Source organism: Bison bison, unplaced genomic scaffold, assembly GCF_000754665.1.
Source record: "Bison bison bison isolate TAMUID 2011002044 unplaced genomic scaffold, Bison_UMD1.0 scf7180017864309, whole genome shotgun sequence".
NCBI lineage: Eukaryota > Metazoa > Chordata > Mammalia > Artiodactyla > Bovidae > Bison > Bison bison.
The window spans coordinates 8,999,338-9,018,752 of NW_011494881.1; the positions used below are offsets into that span (position 1 = coordinate 8,999,338).

The window sequence follows — 19,415 nt, forward strand, 5'->3', positions numbered from 1 at the left end:
AGTGAACTGATAGGAAAACTCTAGAGTTGCTGGTCCCTGGCTCCTCATACTTACTTGAAATGGAATCATCCTCTTGATCCTCACACCTGTCCCTCTTTCCCACAGTCCTTCCAGCAGTGCGTGGCTCCACTGTCCTCACAACTGCTCAAGTCAAAGTTGTTGCTCCCAGGCACCCCAGGCTCCTCCTCAATTGCTGCTTTCAGGACCTTAGGCATTCGCCTCCAGCCAGTATCTTTAGACTAATCCTGCAACTTTTTCTACAGGTTTTTCCAGCTTTACTTAATTACTTGTGGTTTCCAAACAGTTCTTGCCATTTCAAACTCCTGTATGGCTTTGCATAAGCCTCTTTCTAGAATTTGTTTATCTTAACTTGATTTGTTGGCTTTCCACTTTTGATAAGTCCTACTTTCAAACTTTAGTGCTAGAGTCTCCTCAGCCTGACTGTGCCCATAGTTCTCTTGGCTTGTGTTTAGCATCATGCTTGCAACTTTTGAATTCTCCATCCTAATTTGTAGGACAATTTTCCACGTTATTTCTGTGTGTCTTATGAGTGACAGCTTTTATCTCAAACTATCTTCTCAAGAATGTTTGCATAGCAAACAATCTTGGGGGAGAGGGGTAACTTCTGGGACAAGAGGCAGATTTTATTTCCATTGAAGTATAATAATGTAATGTATGTGTCTTGGACAAAGGTTGGGCAGGTTAGCAGCTCCTTACCTAGATAGCATATTCAAAAGCAGAGACATTACTTTGCCAACAAAGGTCCATCTAGTCAAGGCTATGGTTTTTCCTGTGGTCATGTATGGATGTGAGAGTTGGACTGTGAAGAAGGCTGAGCGCCGAAGAATTGATGCTTTTGAACTGTGGTGTTGGAGAAGACTCTTGAGAGTCCCTTGGACTGCAAGGAGATCCAACCAGTCCATCTTGAAGATGATTAGCCCTGGGATTTCTTTGGAAGGAATGATGCTAAAGCTGAAACTCCAGTACTTTGGCCACCTCATGTGAAGAGTTGACTCACTGGAAAAGACTCTGATGCTGGGAGGGATTAGGGGCAGGAGGAGAAGGGGACGACAGAGGATGAGATGGCTGGATGGCATCACTGATGCGATGGACATGAGTCTGGGTGAACTCCGGGAGTTGGTGATGGACAGGGACGCCTGGTGTGCTGCAATTCATGGGGTCGCAAAGAGTCAGACACGACTGAGCGACTGAACTGAACTGATAAAGCAGGAGGTTTTCTAAGCTTAGAATTCCTCAACTGTGACACAAACACATGGTATGCAGTTTCTACCTAGGGTGCTTTGCAACACCTCTGTGGAAGGGGAACTGATGTGAACCCAGACTTTATGCTGCATGCTGAGCCATAAGTAATAAAGTCCTTTGTCTGATCTTCGAGTTTCATGTCTTTCACCAGCATCTATGAACCTGTGAAACTATGGCAGGCTAACCTGCTAGCTTACACCCAGAGAAAATCTTGAACTCTTCCCAGTTCTTGACACCTTGCCACATGAGGGACTGTAAGTACCTTGAGAGAAGGAGCTGTGTCTGAATGGACTTTGCTTCCCTTGTGAGTGACACAAGGTAGTTGCTCTGTAAGTGGTGGCTGCTCCTGATGCTTTGGTCCAAAAGGCTTTGGATGTAAGCACTCAGACATATTTACTGAATACAACTTTGAAATAAATTTTCATGATTCTGCTCCTGGTTATTAGGTACTATGTACGTTCGTTCCTTGGAGTTGTAGAGGGTGAAGCCTCAGATCTATGTTCTGTGGCACAGTGAAATTATTTCAGTCAGTTCAGTTCAGTCGCTCAGTGAAATTCTTTGGGGGTTATAAATGCTAGACAGTTCACAGAGTGAATAAGCCCTACTGCAAGTAACGAAGGTACCTGAGCAGAGTCTAGGTTTTTCTGGGAGGTGGTGTATTATGCTGCAGTTGTGACGGGATGGCATTCTCTGCCAGGAGCCTCACAGTAGCATCAAACATGGCCCGAGCAGACCAATTCCTTGTGGAACCAGGCTGATTTCAGACCAACCTGTTTGTGCTTGAATGAAGGAATTAACCAGTGCTTCTGGTGCTTGGGCTTCCCTTATGGCTCAGCTGGTAAAGAATCCACCTGCAATGTGGGAGACCTGGGTTCAATCCCTGGGTTGAGAAGATCCCCTGGAGAAGGAAAAGGCTACCCACTCCAGTATTCTGGCCTGGGGAATTCCATGCAGTATACAGTCCAAGGGCTGTAAAGAGTTGGACACGACTGAACAACTTTCACTTCACTTCACTTCTTCTAGTGCTTCAACTCTTACCAGCAAAGACTCTTACCTTCTTCTAACACTTTACAATGAGTAATCCCAACCACGACGAAGCAAGATTGCTGGCTGGGGTTGCTCTGGGAGGGAAATCACAGACTGCAGCTTTTTATTCAGGTTTGCATTGTGGAAGCCTATCTAATTATCCTTTTTTCCTGGTTTAGGAGGATATGGAACCTTGGCAGCATTTGAGCAGAGGTGACTCTCAGAGCCAGAGTCCGGGAAGGAAAAAACGGTTTGCTCATAGTCTATGGTTGTTAATGGCTATTAAAGGCCACTTCATCTCATTTAAACTTAAAAGAAGCTGGGGTACAGAGGGGATAAATTGCTGATATTGGCAATAGATTCCGAAGCTTAAGCTGACTCTACTTACATCGCATTAGACGGCTCATTTTCTTATTCCCTTGGTTCTCTTCTTGCACACCCAGTGAACCTGTGTGCAGCGTTCTAATGCTTGGTCAACGTGTTTCCTAAAATTTCCAGCAGGATTGACTCATTAAAACCTCTTCAGTGCTCTGAGCGTGTAAGGCAATCTTACCTCTAACCCGGACAGAGGCGGCAGAAAAGGAACCCTAGGGCCTTAGCCCGGGTGGGGGCGGGGGATCGAGGCAAGGCGGGGCACCCCGAGACATGCTCAAGTTTGTTCAGGGAGGGGCAGCCCAAGAGAGCTCCTCAGGCCGAGTTCTGCTCAGCAGGGCAATTACACCGTGGTGGGAGGCAGGACGAAGTAGGGAGTGCCCGAGGAGCAGGAGGTGCGCCTGTGCTCCACTCCTTTCTCCCTGGGCCAGGAGACATACAGGGTTTTTCAGAAGCGCACGCTGCACACGCACAGTGTAAAAGAGGTAGTGCTCAGCTGACTCCTTCCTAGACTGGGGATTGGCTCTGCAGGGTGTGCGATCTACAGGGGAGAAAGGGGGTTGGAGAGAGGTACGTGACCGGGGGCTATGCAGCCGCGCCCAGTCGCGCCGAGCCCAGCGCAGGCACGCGCCTGACGCCCGCCCTGCCCGTGACGTGCGCGCGCGGGGCCTCCACCCCATCCCCCGCCGCGCGTTACCCCCCGCGCTGCCTCCGCCGTTCCCGCCCCCTCGACTCTGGGGCTGCCCTCGTCGCTGCCTGACCCAAGGTCCGGCAGCTTTTACTTTTCCGGCCCCCGCTGAGGGACCGAGGCGGCCCACCCCAGGGGAACGGGTGCGCTCGGGACGCGTGGTCGTTTCGGAGCAGGTTGGAGTGAGCAGGGGGCGGCGCTGCGGGGACAGGCGCGGCGGGCAGCCCCAGGGGCAGCGGCAGGGTCCTGGCGGGGGGAGGACAGGGTTGCGGCGGGCGGAACGGTGTCTCCTTCACTTCGCCCTCCAGCCGCGGCAGCTGCAGCCCGACGCCGAGCGAACTGAACGGCCTCAGCTGCTAGCGGAGCGGCAGCGGCGCCTTCCCTTCCCCCCCGGAGACCACCAGGTACCACCACGCCCGCCTCACTCGGACCCTGGGCCTAGGCCCTGGCGGCCAAGCAAGACGCCTGAGTCGGACTCGGGGTCGGCCCTGACTCCCTAAGATGGCCGCGCTGCCCCGCGGCCCCTTTTCCCGATATCTGAGACCCCCTTCTGGCCCCTTGATTCGCTTTTGACCCCCGCTGACCGCACTTCTTGTCCCTCCCTCAGATCACCTCTCCCCACGGCCTCGCCATGGCGACCTACGGACAGAACTGTGCGCGGCGTAAGTCGAGCGGGGTTCTCTGCGGGGTGGGGCGCCGGTGTCCCGGCAGCCGAAGCCTGTTGACCAGAAAACCGCAGCTTCTTTCCTTGTATGCTTTCCAAGGGCTTGTAAACTCCCCCCTTTCGGTAGCCAGTCCACTGTCTGACTTCCCTGGCTCTGCGGAGGAGGGTGTGAGTGGCACGGATTTTGGGTAGGGGGACTAGGCCTGGGGAGTTGGTCTGTGGCCCCATTCACCTTCAGTTTTTGGACGTGCATTTGATGAACTCAGAAGCAAAAAGTTATTTGTCAGATTCAGCCTTTGGAGGATTGGGCCGGTCACTTTTTTAGAGGAAGTAGTAACCACCCTTCTGAGAGCGCAAGGTCATTACATGTGCTCCTAAGGGCGTGGACGCGCTGTGTAGAATGAATGAGCTGGTGTGGCGAGCTCAGATTGCTTGCCCTTAAGCCTCATAGCATTGGCCGAGGACTTGAGTGTCATATTAATATGTTTAAAGTGTATTGGATGTTTAGTTGATGCAGAAGCTTGAGTTAAACATATATAGCTGCATTTTTTTAAGTTCCAGTGTTTAGGTTGCCCAAATGTGAATTACTTTTCTCTTTCCATTCTAGAATATTGCTTTGGCCTCAGTGTGGATCCTAAAGGATAAATGGGGGAGGGAAGGGGACATGTGTTAGTATTTTATTTTAACTCATTTGGTTAAATTGGCCCATTCCAGTGAATTTGGGCAGATACATCTTTACGTATAGGTATATATATGTATGTGTTCGATTTTTTGTACTAGTCCCTTCCTAGGAAGTGAGGTTATAAACACTGAAAATTTAGGAATAGAAAGTCTGGAGGGAGTTTCCCAAGTTTGTATAGTTACTTAACTGTTATTATCCATTTTAGAAATAAGCCTTTGGTGCTGATATCTCGCTTATGGAGTTTTATTGTCGTTTTATTGTAGCTTCTAGTGATTTCAAAAACCAAGTTGGCCTGCTTGGATTTAATGATAGCAGTGGGTCCTAAGCTAGTTTTTGGGCAGACTGGGAGAACAAGGACATTAACACAGGAATGTTTCTTTCCACCAGCAATGTGTATTCCTCCATCATATGCTGACCTTGGCAAAGCTGCCAGAGATATATTCAACAAAGGATTTGGTAAGAACTGTTTAAAAAATTCTAGAAAATGTGTAAGTTTGTACTGCTTGGTGAAATGAATAATTTCTTCAGATAACTTTCCTGGTGAAAGAGTACCGTAAGAGTCTACATTCCCCCTCCATCCCAGTTTTCTCCATTTTTTCATTCTTTAGTTCAAGAAATTTACCTTTAAGGGAAAAAAAAAAAATTATGCTTTTATTTACTTTCAATGATACAGTTTAGGCCTTGGTTGACTAGAATTATGTGTTTGTTTTTTGTTGTTGTTTTTTTTTTTTTTTTACTGTTTTTGGCTTTTATGGTGGTGACTTCTGAAGGATTATGGGGTTTTTCAAATAAATTTGGATTTTCTTGAAGATTTTGTTTCATACCCCACCCTCCCTATCCTTTTAGCTCTTTTTGAAGTTGTTTAGATTATTAATCCCAAAATGCAGTATGCCTTTAGGACAAATGTTGTAAATGCCTGTATTATAAGTTGTTGACAATTCTCGTATTTAAATTGAATCGATTGTCTGATCTGATATTTAGGTTTGAAAAGCTTTCTTTAGTACATGCTTTGTTAAAAATGATTTGAAAGCCTTTTTGAGGATGGGTGCCAAATACACATTGACACACTAGGCAGAGCTTCCTGGAGATGTTCTGTCCTTTGCATGTTAGTTTATAGAATAATTAAAATTGTTTTCATTTAGATACTGTGTATTAACACATATTTATCTTCCTGTAAATATGTGAACTTTTTCTTTTTTAATGTAGAGTCAGCCATTGGTATGCATCTTTTTGTACAAAAGAATCATTTTGTTCTTCTTTGCTTTCTACTTGAAGGTTTTGGGTTGGTGAAACTGGATGTGAAAACAAAGTCGTGCAGCGGCGTGGTGAGTGTTGGGCATTTGATAAGTTCTGACAAACTTTTATGTAACTTCAACACATAAAATAGTCATAACTGGAAGATGTCTACCCATTTTATTTTAAAGAAGAGGCAAAAGATAATTTCATTTTAAGAGAATTTTATCTTGATTTATTTTGGCTTTAGATATGATTTCTGATTTTCATGTGTTTAGCCATGCACAAGAAATTCAGAAAAGACACTTAGTCTTGTGGTATTCTGTTTACTCAGTAAGATTGCAAGCTTGAAGGTAGGAAACTTGTTAAACTTTTTTGTAGCCCATTTAATACCTTTGAAAAGCCTTCAGGGGGACTTCCTGATGGTCCAATGGCTGAAACTTCATGTTCACAGTGCAGGGGGCCTGGGTTTGATCCCTGTTCAGGGAACTAGATCCCACATGGTACAATTAAAGGATTCTGCATGCTGTAACCAAAAAGAGGATGTTGTATGCTGCAGCTGAGACGCAACACAGGCAAATAAATAGATAAATAAATATCTTTTGAAAAAAGGAAAAATACTTAAGAGTCCTGGGCATAAAAATATTCAATAACTCTTAATTTGGGTGTACTGATTATTTATATAATGGTCATAATCTAGCAGCCCTCCTTGGGGGGAAATTTCCAGTTGTATTTTGTGAATTTAGAGAGTCTTAAATTTGAGTATTTTTAAAGAGGTTAATATTTTGATATTTGTATGTCTTAATTCTGCTTAACAAACTCCCTCAAAGAGAGTAAAGTAAAATTAAATTTTGTGCAATTTTTTTTTCTCCTAAAATTTTTTGAGATTCTTTAGGGGATGGGTATAGTGTGTGCATATTGAATGTTATTTATTTAAATAAATTCTTTCTGTAGTTAACTCCCTTAGTGTATGCAATTGGTATTTACGTAAATTAATAATTTTGTAGTTTCTTAATGCCTAGATTTGGATTTCTGGGGTTTTATATTGGTCACATCTGTTTGGTTTCTTTGGTCAGAAAGGAAGCCTGAGTATTCAGTGTGGGTGAGTGACTTACTAGCCCAGGGGAACAGGTTACAGAAAGCAGTGACTTGGTGTTTGTGTGTGTTCACTCTTCTAACTTGTTGGCCCCTTTTAAACAAGTTACTGAAACACAAAAGCCCTTCTTAAAAAAAGTAGAAGATTCAGTTCTAGTGTTTAAAATTTTACTTGCTGGCTGAAGGGACAAAATCAACTTTAAACTGGGGAATAATCAGAGCAGTATATCTAGTACTAGATTGTTTGATAAATCAAAATCTTTGTTTGAAAAGAAAGGCTTATTGTGGACAGGAATTTTATGAAATTAGACTTAAGAACATGAAGGGTTTAGAGAAGCCTGATGAGATACAGTATGTTTTAATTTACATTTAATGTATGTAATTCAAAAACATACTGATCTTAACATAGGTACCTGGCCCCAAGTAGTCCCATTAATGCCTGGTTCTGTTTTCTCACCTGCATTGCAAAGATGTCTAGGTTACCCCAGAATGTAGACGCCTAAGTGTCTTCATGAGGAGTGAAAGATATAAGCTCTACCGGTGGTGTCATCTGACCCAATTCTGGTCCCAGATCATAGTGTGATCTTCATTTTATGTCTTGAGCACTCCTAGACATGTACTCAGCATGAATATACATATAGACATAGCTCAGTCTATGGGCTATTGGGTGGGACCTCAAGAATCATTAATCATTGTCACTCAGGGTTAAGAATAGATATTTCATACATACTTACATTTCAAGTATCTGTTAGAACACAGCTCCATATATTTTATATTGTTTTAATCATTCCTTTTGTGTTCAGTTCAGTCGTGTCCGACTCTTTGCGACCCCATGAACTGCAGCACACCAGGCCTCCCTGTCCATCACCAACTCCCGGAGTCCACCCAAACCCATGTCAGTTGAGTCAATGATGCCCTCCAACCATCTCATCCTCTGTCGTCCCCTTTTCCTCCTGCCCTCACTCTTTCCCAGCATCAGGGTCTTTTCAAATGAGTCAGCTCATTACCTCAGGTGGCCAAACTATTGGGAGTTTCAGCTTCAACATCAGTCCTTCCAGTGAACACCCAGGACTGATCTTTAGGATGGACTGGTTGGATCTCCTGCAATCCAAGGGGCTCTCAAGAGTCTTCTCCAACACCACAGTTCAAAAGGATCAATTCTTCTGCACTCAGCTTTCTTTAGCGTCCAACTCTCACATCCATACATGAGCACTGGAAAAACCATAGCCTTGACCAGACGGACCTTTGTTGACAAAGTAATGTCTCTGCTTTTTAATATCCTTTTGTGTAGAGCACATGAAAATATGCAAAACTGACCAAATCAGACCCATTTAATCCTCCAGAGGTAGGAGGTTTAAACTTTTTAAAGTTGTGATAACTGAGACCCGGAAAAGTGTCTTCCGTAGTGTTACTCATTTAGTAAATGCCAGCCAGAACTTGATATCAGGACTCCTAATTTTATATCCAGTGTTCTTGCTAACACAATCTGGTGCATTTTACTATGGGCATTGAGTGCCAAGCTTTGACTCAGTTTCTATTGATGAAAGCATGTAATTTCAGGAGATAGTATGTAAGACTCTTATGTAGTATATATGACCTAAGGAATTGAGTCTGTGTCACTGCAGAGCAGCAGTTACACAATTGATGTTTTGTAAGTGAAAGATGATTGGTCTTTTCTCCTATGGATACAGTTTTGGATATTTCCGCATTCTGCAAGTATCACAATTTCAGGTTGAAATTCTCTTCTTATCTCTAAAAAGTTTATTACCAGCCATTTTAAAATTTGGCTTTCCCATATAGAGTATAACATTGGTAGTCAAATTAGAACCCTCAAGGCATTTTAATATTTTATCTTGGAAGAGTTCAACTGCTTGCCTGTATACTGAGCTCATAAAGATTAGATTTCTGGATTATCTGTAGCAGATTTTAAATTTCAGATAAGCTCTTTCCATTTTATACCTTCCTTTTCAGTTGGTATACAGTTAGGGATTGGCAAGTTATTTATATTTGCTACAAACAGAAGATTATGTGATATATTTTAAATCAGTCACTGCACAGATTTTTCTTTACTGATTATCTGTTCTACAGAGTATAGTTCATATTATGGATGATATGAACCAGTTACAAGGAATTTCCTGCCACCAATTTTTTTTTTTATTGAAAATGTGAAAGATGATTGGAAAGACGTAGAACCTGAAGAAGACTGTGTCAGAAAAACCGAATATTGAGGTTACCAAAGAATTAAAAACTTTGTGTCATAGATTCTTTCAGTGGAGTGCTTTTCCTTTTAGGGGTTTTCAGGGACCATTTCATAGTAAATTGTGTGTAAACTGATTTTAATGGAGGGAGTCTATGATTAGCCATACTGACCTATTTAGTGTTTCATTGAATATTGGGTAGATTGGAAGCAGTTCTAAAATACCCATTCACTATCCCTCTCCCCGCACTGATTTTTTTTTTTTTTTTTGAAACTCAGGATCACTTAAGCAGAAATTTCCTTAAAAACTTTATAGTTTGTTGTTCACTTGAGAATCATATTCCAGTAACTTTTGATTCGTTGGTTGAAAATGTCAGCAGTAACAAGATGGTAGTCAGTAATTAACAGGCTAGTTTGTCATTCTTGTATTTACTCAGTAGCAGAGGGTTAGGAGTGTTTGGGAAGCTAGAAAAAGGTATTAGTGAATTACTAAGGGTTTCAGTGGATTTGTGTAAGTTAGAAAGTATATTATTGTAGGCTTACAAGAAAGTTTCTGAACTTTTTTATTGTATTGTTAGGAATTCTCAACATCTGGTTCATCTAATACAGACACTGGTAAAGTTACTGGGACCTTGGAGACCAAATATAAATGGTGTGAGTATGGTCTGACTTTCACAGAAAAGTGGAACACTGATAACACTCTGGGAACAGAAATCGCTATTGAAGACCAGGTAACATTTTGAAAATGTGCTTTAGTATTAATTATTTTATTTTTGTGTTTCAAAAAGGAAATAAACTGAAAAAAAATTGTTTTTCTCTTGAAATAGATTTGCCAAGGTTTGAAACTGACATTTGATACCACCTTTTCACCAAACACAGGGTAAGCATGGGCATTTTTATCTGCTTTAAGTTTAAAGCTTTCTTTGGTGTATTTAAGGAAGGTACACATTCAGATGCCGTGTGTTGGCAAGTTTCTGTTTTTGCCTTTGGAGCATGAGCAGTATGGTTCTTGGCTTGCCTTCAGCTATTTGCCTTTTATCACTGTGGCACTAACTTGGAATGAACATTTTTTTTTAATAGGTTTTTGTGACTGATAGCAGCTCTGCAAAGCATTCTTCCTATAGTGGTGGCAATCTAGTCACCCCAAGTGCCTTTGGCTTTTAGTTCATTGAGCTGTGGGGTTTTTTTTTTTCTTTTTTTAGCCTCTTATGATTATCTTGCTACCTGTTTGGAGGCATACCTTAGAGATATTGGAAGTTTGGTTCCAGATCATCGTAGTAAAGTGAATATTGTGAAAAAGCAAGTCTTCCAGATTTTCTAGTTTCCCAGTGCATATAAAAGTTGCATTTACACTAGAATATTGACTAGTAAGTGTAAAATAGCATTATGTTGGGGGAAAAACAATATACATACCTTAATTTGGATGGCATCACTGACTTGATGGACTTGAGTTTGAAGAAAGCCTGGCATGCTGCAGTCCATGGGGTCGCAAAGAGTCAGACGTGACTGAGTGACTGAACTGATACCTTAATTAAAAAATACTTAAAATGCCAACCTTCGTCTGAGCCTTCAGTAGTAACATCAAAAGATCAGTGACCACAGATCACTGTTACAAAGATAGTAATAATAAAAATGTTTGAAATGTGAGAATTACCAAAACGTGACACAGAGGCACAAAGTGAACAGATGCTGTTGGAAAAAACACCAACAGATTTGCTTGATGCAGGGTTGCTGTAAACCCTTAATTTTCGTGTGTGTGGGGAAGCACTATAAAGTGAACTTCAATAAGACAATGAAGTATGTCTCTACTCCCCATTATAGTGAGATTGATTTAAATCTATTTTGTACCCTCTGTCTATAAATCTTTTTTTACTGGCATCAGTTTTAAGTCAGTTTGTTCTTTTTCTAGAAAGAAAAGTGGTAAAATCAAGTCTTCTTACAAGAGGGAGTGTATAAACCTCGGTTGTGATGTTGACTTTGATTTTGCTGGACCTGCAATCCATGGTTCGGCTGTCTTCGGTTATGAGGGCTGGCTTGCTGGGTACCAGATGACCTTTGACAGTGCCAAATCAAAGCTGACAAGGAATAACTTTGCAGTGGGCTATAGGACTGGGGACTTCCAGCTACACACTAATGTGTGAGTATTTCTTTTTTGGGATATTATGATGTGGGACCTCAGAGTGGTGTTGATGTCCAAAAAAGATCATCTTTGGGCATTTCTTGAGTGCCCTCTCAGAAGTGTATAGAAATGTTACTCTGTATAAAAATGTTACTCTGAATTTTTTTGCTGAGAGAGTAAAGTAAATGTTCATTTCACATGAGGCTTGATGTGCTTGGGAGTTTTGGAAGAGGCTAAGACGGGTTCTCCTTGGTGGTCTACTGGTTAGAATTTGGCGCTTTCAGTGCCATGGCCTGAGTTCAGTCCCTGGGCGGGGAACTGAGATGCCACGAGCTGCACAGTGTGGCCAGGGAAAAAAGCTAAGATTCTGCCGATTGTACTGGTGCTTCCATGTGATTGTCTGTGATGCGTAAGGTGCTCGTTTGACAGGATTGCCTAAAGTGTATAGAGTTTTTTCTTAACCCAAGGTAAATGGATATGTGGAAAGGACTTAAAGAATTCTTTCCCTTACAAAAATGATGCATTGGTATGTAACAGAAGTAAAAGAAGAAAACCAGAATTGTCCATAATCCCACCACCTAGATATATAATTTTTGTTAACTATTAATGCTTTGATGTTTCACCTTTTTATATGTGTGTATATAAAATACATGCCAGAAAGACTGTTTCATAACCTTCTGCACTATGTTCATGTATCACGATCATTTTCCTGTAGCGTTATGTATTCTTAGTGATTGTTCGTGTTATGTATTCTTAGTGATTGTTCGTGGCTGCGTGGTAATTCTGCTGAATGGATATACCATGATTTATTTGACCAATTCATGTTTTTAAAACTTGAAAGTTTTTAGTGAAACACTAGAGACCCATGTAAGCAATGGCTTCTATTTAAATGTAATGCTATAGTGTCAGCCATGTGCCTTAGACATTATTACGTCGTCTGGTCTAGACTGACTAATTTAAAATATCTCATAGCAATGATGGTACAGAATTTGGAGGATCAATTTATCAGAAAGTATGTGAAGATCTTGACACTTCAGTAAACCTTGCTTGGACATCAGGAACCAACTGCACTCGCTTTGGAATTGCAGCTAAATATCAACTGGATCCCACTGCTTCCATTTCTGTAAGTACTCTTGTGGGCTTAGAATGGGATTTTCATTGTGGGACTTAATCTTTGGGTCTATTAGATTGTGTTGAAAATTGTAACTGTGGTTGGAAATTGTAATTGTGAACCACAGTTTATACACAGATTGAGATTAGAGCTTGGAATGCTGGTGTTCTGTGGAGATAGTGTTAGATGTTTGCTATCCAGGCCACAGGAGTGTGTTTTAATTAACCTCCAAGCTACTGAAGTAGTACGAAAAGTGAAACTGTTGGTCGCTCATTCGTGTCTGACCCTCTTCGACCCCGTGGACTGTAGCCCGTCAGGCCCTTTGTCCATGGGATTCTCCAGGCAAGAATACTGTTGCCGTTCCTTTCTCGAGGGCATCTTCCCGACCCAGGAATTAAACCCAGAACTCCTGCATTGCAGGCAGATTCTTTACTGTCTGAGCCACCTGGGAAGCCCACTGAAATACTATAGATGATAACTGTGAGCCCCAATCCTGTCCAGGCCCAGGGGAGCCAATGTTTTGGGCCCTGGGCAGTTCTCATTCTTGCTGGGAACTAATAGTATTACGTTACTTTGTGTCTGACTTTAATGGTTTACAAAATATCTTCTGATTTGATCTCAGCAGCCAGTGGTACACATGCTGTTTTGCAGGTGGAAGAAGCTAAAGCTTGGAGAGGAGAAGGACTTAGTCCACTGCTAGGGAGGGAAGGAAGTAAGGATAGTCCAGGACTGGACATGCAAGTCTTTCAGTTTCCCTCCTGTCTAGGGTGTCCAGGTAGCTCATTTTGCTTTGCCTGGGACTATCCCAGCGTTAGCACTGGAAGTCCTACAGAAACTTCCTCCCCTTTACCTCAGGTTAATTGAGTTGCATGGCCACCCTAGTCCTGTCCTTGGACATTTTCTGCTGTTTCTTCCTTCAGTCATAGTGGATTGTGGTAGGAGGGAGTGCAGTGTCTGAGGGTATGGAGCACCGGCTCCAATGTCAGGCAGATCAGTAACTATTCTGTGTGTTGGTTGGTTACAGGTCAGGCACTGTTTTTGCTGGAATGAGAATTAAACCTTCATGAGAGTTACTTCTGTTACATAAAATGATCTTCATTCCTGGGGACAATATGTTTTAATAGTTTAGGTAATTAAGTTTTAACCCCATTCTTGTTTCTTAGCAGAGTTGTTATCAGAGAGAATGAGAAGCACCCAGAATGCTTTTCCTATTGGCAAAACAGTGATTCATTTATTTTCCCCTTCTCTGTTTCTAACTACACCTTAGCAGTAAAACCCTCAGGATCCACACTATGCTGTGGTAGCTGCATTGCTGTTCTTTTCAAATGTATGTTTCTGGCACCCTCACAGGTTCAATACCAGCAGAAGATGCAACTTTCAGTCTAAAATGGGAAGAATGCAGCTTGGGACTTGTGTTTCAGTGAATGACTTCTGAGGATTAATTTGGAAATGTATTTAGCATATCCCACCTAAGTTGTGCTGCTGTTACTATAATCAAGCATCACCCTTGAAGCCTTGCATAATGCTCCATCAGTTTTGTGGTTGATTCCTGAAATAGTAGGAGCTGTTTTATTGTCTGGGCTCTTGATTTGTTTGGCAGGCTTCCCAAGAGGCGCAGTGGTAAAGAATCGCCTGCTAATGCAGGAGACGCAAGTTTGACCCCTGAGTTGTGAAGACCCTCTGAAGAAGGGAAGGGCAACCCACTCCAGTATTCTTACCTAGAAAAATTCCGTGGACTGAGGAGCTGGGCGGGCTGCAGTTCACAGGGTCACAAACAGTCGGACGTGACTGAACTACTCAGCACCCTTGATTCGTTTGGTGCAAGATGGTTACTTGTGCGCATTTCTGCCTTAGATAACTAACTCACGTGGTCATCGGAGGCTCGTGAAGACTTGGCTATAGCGCCAAGTGAGCACAAGTGTCGTTTATGTGATTTTTGCCTGTATGTCAAGCTCTGCTTGTTGCTACCTTTTTGTTTCCATAGCGCTCAAAATGCTGAAGAGCAAAGGTACCTGCCTAGGCAGCCTAGGCCATGGAGATTGGGATGAGATGATCCCATTACAGCCATAGGCCTCTGGTGTGGCTTAATGGTCTTAGAAATGGGAGAGAATGGAGCTAGAAGCTTCTGACCATGTCTTGCTCTCCAGAATTCCTCGTAGCCTTTGAAAGTCTGTGACTAAAATCCTAAAATAGTGGAATTGTACAGGGAGGGTAGGGATCTGGACTGGTCAGCAGTGCTCCGTCAGAATATCTTCTGAAGCACAGTCTAGTTACATGCAGCCAGGACCCAGGTTTGTTCATGAGAGGTGTAGGAAAGTGAGGTAAAGAAGTTGTAGTCAGTCTGTTTCTTCAGAGGAAGTGCTTATCATTCGGAGATTTAGAACATGCATGGTTTAGATTCTTAAGGAAGACCCTTAAAAGTGGTGTGTGTCATAGTCACAAATTTATACACACGCCATATCGTGAAGGTGGTGTGTATGTCATGTTGTGTAGTTAGCCTGGTAAACTTCCATTACTCACATTCTGGTGTGGTTTTGTTGTGTTAAATTCAGCAAGAACAATTTTTATGCAAGTACTTAGGATTTTGAGCTCTGTAGACAATTTAGGGTCCTCAAAGATAGCAAGAGTTTTGTGTCCTGCTGACAATTTGAGTTTAGTAGATAAGAATTAAGTGGGGCCTGATTTTTGCTTCAGTTCAGTTCAGTTCAATTGCTTTGTTGTGTCTGGCTTTGCAACCCCATGGACTGCAGCACGCCAGGCTTCCCTCTCCATCACCAACTCCTGGAGCCTACTGAAACTCATGTCCATCACGTTGGTGATGCCATCCAACCATCTCGTCCTGTGTTGTCCTCTTCTCCCGACTTCAGTCTTTCCTAGCATCAGGGTCTTTCCCTATGAGTCAGTTCTTCACATCGGTGGCTGAAGTATTGGAGCTTCAGCATCAGTCCTTCCAATGAATATTCAGGACTGATTTCCTTTAGGATGGACTGGTTGGATCTCCTTGCAGTCCTTAGGACGCTCAAGAGTCTTCTCCAGCACCACAGTTCAAAAGCATCAATTCTTCGGCACTCAGCTTTCTTTAGAGTCCAACTCTCACATCATCACCTCCACCATAGTTTGGCCTCGGTCAAGCAACAGGGAGGGAACGCAGCCCCGCCCATCAGTAGAAAATTGGATTAAAGATTTACTGAACATTGCCCACCCATCAGAACAAAACCCAGTTTCCCCCCTCAGTCAGTCTCCTATCAGGAAGCTTCCATAAGCCTCTTATCCTTATCCATCAGAGGGCAGACAGAATGAAAACCACAATCACAGAAAACTAGTCAAACTGATCACATGGACCACAACAGCCTTGTCTAGCTCAAGAAAACTATGAGCCATGCCATGTAGGGCCACCCAAGATGGACAGGTTATGGCAGAGTTTTGACAAAATGTAGTCCACTGGAGAAGGGAACGGCAAACCAGTTCAGTATTCTTGCCTTGAACAGTATGAAAAGGTTTTTGCTTAACTTAATACAATATTAAACTATTATCTCACATGGAAAAGTGAACATGTCATGATTGCATGATAGGGAAATACCTAGGGCCTTTGTCTCTCCATTCAAAAATTTGTCTTACGTTTGTTTTTGCATTTTATCTTAGGCAAAAGTCAACAACTCTAGTTTAATTGGAGTGGGCTATACTCAGACTCTGAGGCCTGGTAAGTTTTAAGGATTGTTCTGATAGTATTTTCAAAATCAGTTTTCATTTCTTAGCTTCTTTTGTAAACCTTGCAGACATACTGAAGAATTGACAGAAGTACAATGAACACATGTTTACCTTTTGCTATAATATTTTATTCTTTTTTTTGTTTAATGCTGGGCTATTTGGAAGTTGTAGCTATGACGACATTTCCCTAAATGGTTTAGCATGCCAACATTGTCCTTCATAGCACAAGACTGGTTACTTACTTTCTTGACTTGTGCCTGAAATGCCTTGTAGTAATTTTTATTTCTCCAGTCATTGTTCACTCATTGCTTTGGTTGTTTGATCTCTAGAGTCTCATTTACTTTACATAATAATTGGAGCCTTGCTTGTTTTCCAGAGCAGTACTTCTCTAATAAGGTGCCTGAATCACTTTGGGAATCTTACTAGAATCCATAGATCTGGGGCATGGGGTTCTGTCTTTCTAACACGCTCTTAGGTGATGCCGGTGTCACTGGCTCTTGAACCAGCATTTGATTAGCAAGGTTCTGAAGCACTTGCAGCCTTTCCCCCATACTTTGACTACTCTGAAACCTGAAGAAAAGAATGGTGCCATGAACACTCGTGTTCCCTACACTGACCAGTTACTAACATTTACTGTGTGTTCTCTCTCCTTGTCTGTATACATAATCCTTGTCTCTTTTTTTTACCCACATATTCTTACAAATTAAATGTATATTTTGCAAACATACAGACACACCAGCCCTAGCATACATATGAGAGTAAGACATTTTTAACTGCATCGCTTTAAAGACATCATAACTACAGCACTGTTTTCATAGGTAAAGAAATGAACAGTTTAAAATAATACCTAATATATAGTCAATGTGCACATCTCCCTACTTGTCCCAGAATGTGTCTTAATTGTAGCTTTTCCTTTCCTGGGGTCCAAATTGTCTTTTAGTCTGGATAGTGCATTGAACATGATTGTGTTTTCTAGAGCTATTTTGAGTTGGTTTTTTTTTTTCCTGTTTGAGCTTTATTAACATTTTTATGCTCTGTGACTTGATGCTTTCCTTGCTCAGGATCGTGCCAAATGAATTGCCTGGTCTATCAGGTATCCCAAGTGCCCTCTGGTGGTTGGCACTGTAGGTCAGCTGACAAGCTGAGAAAAAGTGACAGGCTGTGAGGTGACTGCTGACTCCCATGAGGTGTTGCAGGTACATGATGGTTGTCTGCTTTTGTTTACAGGTGTGAAGCTTACACTGTCTGCCCTGGTAGACGGGAAGAGCATTAATGCTGGAGGCCACAAACTTGGGCTTGCCCTGGAATTGGAGGCTTAATTCAGCTGAAAGAAACCTCTGGAAATGGGTATCAGAAGATTTGGCCTTAATATATTTCCAGTGTGACCAGCAGGCTTCCCCCACCCCACCCCCCGAAGGTGATCAAAACAAAGGATGATCTAAACAAGAGCTGTATTTTAAATATTTAGACAGTTACTTGTTAGCTGGTTTCTAGTTCAATTGGTTGTCTATCTAGTTACCAATACTGCAGTCATGCAGTCACCTATACATTATTTAAATGTATTTAACTGTTAAATGCGCTACCCACCAATAATGAAATAGACATTTATGAAAACTGTGCAGCTGTGTGCATGTTTGTTTTTATGCTCCTTTTAACGTTGAATATTGCCGTTGAATGAGATGGATCAGTGGATGTCTTAAGGTTAAAATTTTTTGTTATATTCAACCATCATTAGAACTACTTTTGGTATCCTGAAACATTACAAATTATGAATAAAATGAGTATACGTTATTAATGACTCCAAGTATTTGCAGAGTTAAAAACTTGGCAGCTAGGGTCAAATATTCCTGGTAGGATATCTAGCTAGTACTTTATTTTTCCAGTGAGCATTTATTTTGCTCTTTTTATAAATATGTGCCACAGAGTCCTCTGACCCGAGAATAACTCCATAAAATGTTTAGACTACAGTAAAATAAGAATATAGATGACTTCATGTCTTCAGTTTGTAAATTTGTATAAAATTACATTGGATCCTTATTAACTCCAGGAAGGATTAGTGAGTAAGTGATGAAGAGAAATGAAGGGATGGTGCTGAAGGTTGTATATACACACCATACCCCTTTGGGCTATTGCTATGGAAATGATCCAGGCCCTCGTTAGGTGGGATGGGACTGGGTATAGGGAAGTGGAATAGGGAGTAGACAGTGTCAGTACCCAGACAGTCTGTATGGGCCCCAGTGAGAGGTCTAACTCATTTCTTTCCAGGTAGACACTGAAAAGCTTGGGCCTAAGTTTGTGAGCAGAGTGGCTTCAAGCTAGGTGGCCATTGGCCTTAATCTGAACTTGAACTGAATGATAGCAATTAATAGATGATTCTGGTTGGAAAAGTAGGAAGGGGGAGTTTTGATGGGAGGAGAGTTGGAACAGTATCATTGAAGGTTAGAGAAGAGTTTTGTTCAACACATTCATAATACTAGATCTGTGGCATAGTTTGTAGACAGAGAACAAATAAGAAAATGTAGTACTTGGACTCATTATCCAAAAGCGATACATGCTGAAAATTTCTAGGTCAAGAAGAATCGGTAAGAGAAACCCAGATAAGCTGTCCACACAGATGGAACGTGGGGCACAAAGATCCCTCTGATTTTACTGTTTGTCCTAAGGGACTGGCTGGAGTGCCCCACTGTATAAGACACACTTAATGGCAGTAAGTTGGGATTTGAACCAGTCTATTTTGAGTCATGCAGGACCTGTTGCTAGGAAAGAAGGAAAACAAGAAAAGATGTCTGCAAGCTAGGTGTGAAAGTGTCTGTACTTAAGAGTAGAATGGACCTGTTCACTCATGTGCATCCTAGTATGCTTTTATGATCGGGAGAGAGGGAAACAGGTTTTCAACCAGGTTCCTGAGGGTTGTCTGAAATGCAGGGTATATCCGAGACGCCAAAGGGTTATGAAAGTTGTCAGCTGTGAGCTCATGGGGCTCCTGTGGCCTTGATTCTGGCCTCTTCCAGGTTTCCTTCTACTTCAGGGCTACTGTGGTGGCAAAACCTAATTGTATTCTAGGCTGATGCTATTTCTGCCTGAAGCCTGAGGCAGTTTTAGTGGAAAGAACACTTCATATATGAGCCTGATCTTCATTTCTGGTGTAGAGGTAAGATCTTCCTACAGACTGGGGAGGTGTAAACAGGTTTAAACCAGAAGAGTGAAGCACCTCCCCTCCCCTCCCCACCCTCAGCTTACATAGGCTTAAAGAAAAC

The 19,415-nt window shown here is 42.2% G+C and overlaps 1 protein-coding gene across 2 annotated transcripts; it reads left to right on the forward strand.

Annotated features, from left to right (window-relative positions):
• Positions 1 to 3,602: 3,602 nt before the first annotated feature.
• Positions 3,603 to 17,949, forward strand: VDAC2 (voltage-dependent anion channel 2). 2 transcript variants are annotated; one of them, XM_010852375.1, is made up of 10 exons: positions 3,603 to 3,753; positions 3,957 to 4,011; positions 5,083 to 5,151; positions 5,971 to 6,020; positions 9,799 to 9,951; positions 10,048 to 10,100; positions 11,130 to 11,357; positions 12,312 to 12,462; positions 16,093 to 16,150; positions 17,386 to 17,949. In XM_010852375.1, exons 2-10 carry the CDS (start codon positions 3,981 to 3,983, stop codon positions 17,475 to 17,477), a joined length of 885 nt encoding a protein of 294 aa, XP_010850677.1. In that variant the 5' UTR covers positions 3,603 to 3,753; positions 3,957 to 3,980; the 3' UTR covers positions 17,478 to 17,949. The 2 variants fall into 2 exon arrangements, with proteins under 2 accessions (XP_010850677.1, XP_010850678.1); XM_010852376.1 differs by lacking the exons at positions 3,603 to 3,753; positions 3,957 to 4,011 and adding an exon at positions 4,203 to 4,520.
• Positions 17,950 to 19,415: the final 1,466 nt, after the last annotated feature.

Excerpts from the sequence above, each read along its gene's own strand:
- VDAC2 (XM_010852376.1), top strand. The coding sequence starts at position 4,418 with ATGAGCTGGTGTGGCGAGCTCAGATTGCTTGCCCTTAAGCCTCATAGC. Across the intron at positions 6,021-9,798 it reads CAAAGTCGTGCAGCGGCGTG|GAATTCTCAACATCTGGTTC; the intron begins GTGAGTGTTGGG and ends TTGTATTGTTAG. Across the intron at positions 11,358-12,311 it reads TTCCAGCTACACACTAATGT|CAATGATGGTACAGAATTTG; the intron begins GTGAGTATTTCT and ends AATATCTCATAG.